Source organism: Onychostoma macrolepis, chromosome 17 (genome assembly GCF_012432095.1).
Source record: "Onychostoma macrolepis isolate SWU-2019 chromosome 17, ASM1243209v1, whole genome shotgun sequence".
Classification (NCBI taxonomy): Eukaryota; Metazoa; Chordata; class Actinopteri; order Cypriniformes; family Cyprinidae; genus Onychostoma; species Onychostoma macrolepis.
Window position 1 is genome coordinate 23,417,786 of NC_081171.1, and position 7,298 is coordinate 23,425,083.

General features: G+C 36.5%; 1 protein-coding gene across 1 annotated transcript; it reads left to right on the plus strand.

Moving 5' to 3' along the window:
* Positions 1-1,339: 1,339 nt before the first annotated feature.
* Positions 1,340-7,298, plus strand: ngb (neuroglobin). Its single transcript, XM_058749687.1, has 5 exons — positions 1,340-1,636; positions 1,862-2,087; positions 2,859-2,967; positions 4,965-5,084; positions 5,249-7,298. Exons 2-5 carry the CDS (start codon positions 1,990-1,992, stop codon positions 5,399-5,401), a joined length of 480 nt encoding a protein of 159 aa, XP_058605670.1. The 5' UTR covers positions 1,340-1,636; positions 1,862-1,989; the 3' UTR covers positions 5,402-7,298.

The window sequence follows — 7,298 nt, forward strand, 5'->3', positions numbered from 1 at the left end:
TTCAAGAGCTGAGCCTGTCATTCTGGACAAAGGTGAATGATCTTAATTGCACAGGTTACAATATTATGATTTCAAAATTTCCATTCGTAACATGTTCAAGTTCAAGGCATGTCAAATTGTCAACTTAAAATGTCAAAATAAAGTTATTTGACATTATACTGTAACTTTACACAACCATTTGAAAGTTTGATAAGATTCTTAATATTTTTAAAAGAAGTTTCCCACCAAGTCTGTATAAAATGATCAAAAATACAGTAAAAATAGTAATATTGTGAAATATTATGACAATTTAAAAAAAAACTTTTACAATCAAAAAAACATATTTTACAATCTTTAAAGTCTGTGATGAAAAGCTAAATTTTCAGCATCGTTACTTCAGTCTTCAGTGTCACATGATCCTTCAGAAATCATTCTAATATGATTATTCTGTGCTCAAGAAACACACAAATCAGTTGTGATGTTTTGTGGAAACTGTGATCCATTTTTTGATGAACAGAAGGTTTTAAAAAGAAGAACAGCATTTATTTGAAATAACTTTTTGTGACATTCTTAATGTCTTTACTGTTACTTTAATCCTTGCTAAATAAAATAATTAATTTCATGAAAGAAAAATAATCTACTAACAGTAGTTTATGTTCAGAAGAAGCATTTGTTAAATTGTAGGACTCTACGGAGAAACATTAGATAGATATAGATACATTATAGGTTTCATAATTTCTTCTGATGGTTTTGGTTCTATATACAGTAACACACAAGTGTTTAAAAAAAAAAACGAAATAACTTTTTCATGGAACTTGAAATGTTCTCTGGTTATATAATTCTTATTGGTTTTAAATCGAATCTTTATTTAAAGAATGAAGAGAAGCTTTTAAGCAGAATTCTGTGACGCAGTTGATTTAACTGTCTGTGAGTATGAATACCAACCTCATTCTGGACATGTTTGTTTGCCTTGTCATTATTTAAAAGCATAAGCACTTTAAGTATTTATGTTCTTTCGCTCATCTACAAAACAGTATATTCAAATGAGTTCTCCTTGAATGTGTTCTTTGATTATATATGCATACAGAAGTGCCTGAAGGTGTTTTTATTTTGTTGAAGGCCAGACTCTCACCTGTAGGAGGAGCTATGGCTCGTAACATGTGCTATTACTAGGAGCAGCGAAGATTAGAGATATTTCCATTCTGTCCTTATTTACTGTCCATATAAGCACACGGGGGTGAGAGCTTTTAGGACATTTACAGAATGACTGAATAAAAACACAACATACATTGAAATATTTGTAAGTTTCTTGTCTTTTTGAAATGCTGGAGATTGTCAATAAGGTTTCCTCATCCTAGTTTGAATGCACATCAAGCAGCATCTATGAGGTTACATGCAGCAGAGAGGGGAGAGGGAGCAGATAGAGGGAGAGATAAAGAGAGAGAAAGTGAGTGAGTGTTTGCATGTGTGTGAGAGAGCGGGGGGAGCAAAGAGGAAAAGAGAGAGAGTGAGACAAAGAAAGAGAGAGAGAGCAAACACAAGGATAGCAGGCTTGACATATACATATTCGCAGTGAACAAACAGAAATCCTAATGCCAGAGAAAGACAGACGAAGCCAGTGAGAGAAGAAGGTCACCTCTAGAGCAGTGAAGGAACGGTACGTCAGCTTCACTCTGTTTATTGTGACCATAAAGTCAGGGCTAAGTTAGGTTTCTTGAGTGCATGAAGCATCCGTTGGAAAGCATTTGCAGCGAAATTGATTTCAGTGCATTGCAAATAGATTGTAAATGAAATGTATTTGAACCTATAGACCCTCATGCACGCTCCTCTGATAAGTCTTATTTGTCCTTGGGAAATGATATGCAATGTTGGCACTTCACAGGGGGGTCATACCTGAAGACTGAACTCTGGAAGTCTGGAAATGGGAATTCGGAAGGTCCTACTTTAAACGGACGAAGACATTTTGATGCCACACCATTGAAAGACGACACGGCATTACTGAGAGTCACAATGGAGAAACTCTCTGAAAAAGATAAAGGTCTGATCCGGGACAGCTGGGAGAGTCTGGGGAAGAACAAGGTGCCACATGGAATTGTTATGTTCACGAGGTAATATATCAATCTCAATGCATGCTGGCTAAAACTCTTTTGCAGCAAGGGATAATGCTATTTCATTTAGTCTGCATGTTTATTTAGAAAGTTGAACGCAGAGCTGTGCGGATCATGTACATATACGATGCTTTTGTGGGACAGATGGATTTGTCAAAAATAGGAATTTAATGAAAATAATTATACTCAGTAATGAATAATGCATTTAAAATAATTAACTATTTTTAAAGTAAATACATTTTTTGGCAAATAAATAGCACTTAATACATGCAATAATTGACTATTAAAATGGAGTGCCCTTGCATTCCATAACTAAAGATTGTACTCATGATGAAGGTATAGCAATTTAATAAACAAACTAAAGCGTAATCTCTTTAAATCCATCAAAAATCTCCATCAGTCTCCCGCTGTCTGTTTCTCTAACCGTAGCTCAGTAAGAGGCTTGACTTGTTGCTTGGCGACAGGGAGCAGCAAGATCATTTTCATGAGAATCACCTTCTCAGAAGAAAGATGCTACCAAGTATCACTTTCCTGAGTATTGCTTTTCAAACTCAGCATAAAGGATAAAAGTGACTTTCTTTGAAAGAAAAGGGGATTTAAGCTACAAAGAAAAAAGGACATGCATTGTTCTGTTCAACATCAAACGGCTTAAATTACCTAATTTAATTATCCTTCTTGTTAAGGAAATGTGAAATAAGCATTGTGGTTGAAGATCCATGTCAATGAACTGCTTTGTAGTGCTGCCTGATTAAATGTTACGTTTCTTGTTAGGTTATTTGAGCTGGATCCAGCACTGCTTACTCTCTTCAGCTACAGCACAAACTGTGGGGTTGCACCTGAATGTCTCTCCAGTCCAGCGTTCCTCGAGCATGTCACCAAGGTGAGCCCAGAGGTCAACTGTACAACAACTGGTTGAGTATAAGTGCAGGAACCTACTTTTGGGCAGTTTCTCAATACATTTTCTTATGCTACCTTGCGTCCTTGTGTTCTCGTACATCAGGATATGGCAGAAGATGACAAGTCTGTAGGTTTTAAACTTCTTGTGTTCTTCTTCAAGACTAGACATTCCCTCTGCAAGCTTGCAAACAAATGACGGCTTGTGAAAGTAAACATTTATTGTTTTGTCTGGCATAATTTTAATAAAGTGATACATACATGGAGAAAACATATTTATTGACATTTTATTGGCATATTTAGAATCTTAATTCTAACCATTGGGGATTTTTAATAAACACAGTCTTTATATATATATATATATATATATATATATATATATATGTACACGTGGTGAAGTAAAAAGATATAAAATAATAATGATAAGTAAATGTTTCAATTATTGTGCATTAGATTGTGCTACTACTTAAAATGTGTTGGCGCGGTCAGTTGAGCAACAAGATCACATCATATGCATCATATGCATATGCAAAAGATGCATTTTGTGTCCTCGTATCCATTCGAGTTCTTTTAAGGTAGCCTGGCAAGACCTAGTCTCACATAGCCAGACCTTAAGAATGACGGCAGAAGGTCTGGGAACCTTGGCCGCTTTGAATGGCCAAGGATCGCCCAAGACTGGTAAAGCAACCAATCACGTTTCGTTTTGTGCCACGTCATGTTTAGGGCATGGAAATGTCCTGACAATAACAGACCTTTGTGTAAAACTCTTGGACATATGTGACCCTGGACCACAAAACCAGTCTTAAGTCGCTGGGGTATATTTGTAGCAATAGCCAAAAATACATTGTATGGGTCAAAATTATTGATTTTTCTTTTATGCCAAAAATCATTAGCACATTATTAGAGATCATGTTCCATCAAGATATTTTGTAAATTTCTTACCGTAAATATATCAAAACTTCATTTTTGATTAGTAATATGCATTGCTAAGAACTTCATTTGGGCAACTTTAAAGGCGATTTTCTCAATATTTAGATTTTTTTGCACCCTCAGATTCCAGATTTTCAAATAGTTGCATCTCAGCCAAATATTGTCCAATCCTAACAAACCATACATCAATGCAAAGCTTTTTTATTCAGCTTTCAGATGTTGAAAAATTCACCCTTATGACTGGTTATATGGTCCAGGGTCACATATTTGAAAGAGTTTATGCCACAAACCTTTTTTGAAAATCTAGTGTTTAGTTGAACCTGATAAGCGCTGATCGTCACAATTGTAAACACGACGGCTTTGTTCCTCCATGACGGGGTTTGGAGCCACGGCATCTTTGTTTCCAGGCGGAACACACGTCTCATGGAAATTCTGTAGAATTCAACCAATCAGATGGTGGATGTGACGTCTGAGGCAAGGCCAGTCTTCAAGGCTGTTCTTTCTTATTTTCGTAGATTAAATGAGAACTTAGATGAGAACTTGCATTCTTAGAACTTAGAGACAGTCTTGGTGTGGCATTGTTGGTTAAGTAGTCGATGGGCCAGTAACTGAAAAGTTGGTTCCTCACAAAAAGTAAGGGATGTGTCTAGATGGACATTTTAATACTAATTCCCTCACCTACAGCAAAATTGCCTGAAAGCTGCATTTGCTCCCATTATATGTCAAAAGTTATGTGTTGATATGTTTGGTTGTTGTTTGTTGCACCATAGAGCCACATGGTTCATTTAGGACCATTTAGTGTCCAATCCTGTCCTGGAGGACCCTGTTTCTGCAGAGTTTAGCTCTAACCCCAAATAAACACACCTGAACTAGCGAGACATCCAAACAGGTGTGTTGGAACAGGATGAAGCTAAACTCTGGAGGAGGTGACTTTCCAGGATTGGACATCCCTGATTTAGGCTATAATGATTCCTTCTATTGACTAATTTTGACCCAACTTCTGAGTTTACAGCCATGTAAACCCAGCTCAAGACCGACTGTATATTTGTCCAGGTGATGTTAGTGATCGATGCAGCTGTGAGCCATCTTGATGACCTACATACATTGGAGGACTTCTTGTTGAACCTGGGCAGGAAGCACCAGGCAGTCGGGGTGAAGACTCAGTCCTTTACTGTGAGTACACTTTGCCTACATGGTTTAGTTATGATGGCTGAAATGACATCCGTAACATTCAAATGTCAAAGATGACAATGAGCTTGACAGTGATCTTCGGGGAGAGTCACAGTGATTTTTCAGACCATCGATTGATTGACCGGGTTCTTTCACATGTTCCTTAGGTGGTTGGAGAGTCCCTGCTCTATATGCTTCAGTCCAGCCTGGGTCCGGCTTACACGACACCCCTGCGCCAGGCTTGGCTCAATATGTACAGCGTCGTGGTTTCAGCCATGACCAGAGGCTGGGCCAAGAATGGCGAACATAAGTCCAACTGAGAAGCAGGTAGATGTGAGATTCACACTGGAACACCCTGGAGGTCACAAACTAACTTCTCAAAAATCCTTTCAAAGAGTGAGGGGCTTGGATGTGGGACCACCATTGGGAAAATCAGTTCAGCTGAGTTGTATTTTGGTTCACTGAACAGTCCTAACTTTGATAGCTTGGTCTAACTGCAGACTGAGATTGTAAATAACGAAGCCTATGAGGTTGAAGTGTGCTTTTTAAGAGTGCAGGACATAGATTATGGTTGAAACTTCAAAAGCAAAATTTGCTTTGTACATACAGTAATGACTAAGTACATATAGTAATGACTAAATGTATTTCCTCAAACTATCTTAAATGACTGTCTCGATGTATTGATGTTTCATGTGAGCGTAAAACAGGTTTGACTATGCACATGTGAGCTTGGTCAACTTGAAAAAGTTTTATTCTGACACCTCTTGGAATCAATTTAGATCAATTTAGACAGTTTAACCCTAAATTACACAGAATTAATACTCTTGCCTGTGCTGTGTGTAGTTTAAGTTTACTGTAAGTTTAGTCATGTTCAGTAAGTTATCTGAGCATGAACATAGTAGTATTTGGCAATATGGTCCAAATATCAAAGACAATAAGCAATCAGTAGCCATGATTTTTTGACACCATCCAAATGTTCATGTGAAATGTTGTTTGTCACATTTTTTCAACCATTAACAGTATTTCTGGCGATGAAAGTAAATGACGAGAACTGTTACATCCGAAATAGCTTTTGGGATTTTTAGACTGTTAATTTATGAACCTGTGCCATGTCATAAGTTTACATTTCCGTTGTATGGGATTATACTCGACGCACTCTACTCCAAGGCTTACTTACGAAAGACTTGTGTAGACTGTTACTTCATATAAAGTGACTGTTATATCATAGTGACTAGATGATTTGTTCTCCTATTTACAATTGTAGATAGTCAAAAAGTATTTATGCTAAATGACCCGGTCCAGTGGGTGTTAGCTATATATAAGAATTTTATTTCACAATTTTTGTTAGCAATTTTTGTGAATAATATTTTTTAAAAATAGTAAATCGCATAGTTGGCTTATTACAACCTTGTAAGTTAAGAACATACACACTCTTATCTAAGATAAGAATATTTGTTGCCATAATTATGAGCTATAGAAAAATGTTAAAAGCGATGATAACCTTTTTGCTGCTATTCAATAGCTTTGTAGAAATGTTTCCTCTTTATATGAGAGATATTTCTACATTTAAATGGTTCAGGCCAAGTATTTCAAAGTGCGTAGGACTGTCACAGATACTGAAACTGCTGGTATGTTACATTTTACATGTTACTTTATATGACAATTCCTACTAGCCTTTTCTGTATATTTAGGTGTATGTGGATTGATTATTTAATTTTATGTATTGCTCAATGGTGCACTATTATACTTTTTGTGTAAAATGTATATATTTGTTTTCTCTCTTTGAGACTGTTCTCTTTTTCTGAATATGTATGTACCACCTAATGGCTTTCCAATAACCTCTAAGATGTCTGTCTTTATGGAATGATTAGCTTATTAGTATTGAAAATCTTTTATGAAGATGCAATGGTTATAACATTTTCAAGTGAAAGTTGATGTTTATTGACCATTGAAATGTTTAGTGTGTGTGTGTGTGTGTGTGTGTGTAGTGTTTGCTTCTGTGCTTTTTCTCTTGATATCCTGTGACTGAATTGTCTCAATGTCTACCTCACTGAAGCAGCTGATATTAAACAGCGATGTTATGACCTGGCTCCTCAGTAACCAAAAAGTTATATTTCAATTACACTGTACATCCTTTTTCCTCAGCCAGTCACCAATCAAACTAGAATCAGGATCCGTCAAGGCTCTATGTAAATATATGTTGGAAGCTTATTTGTA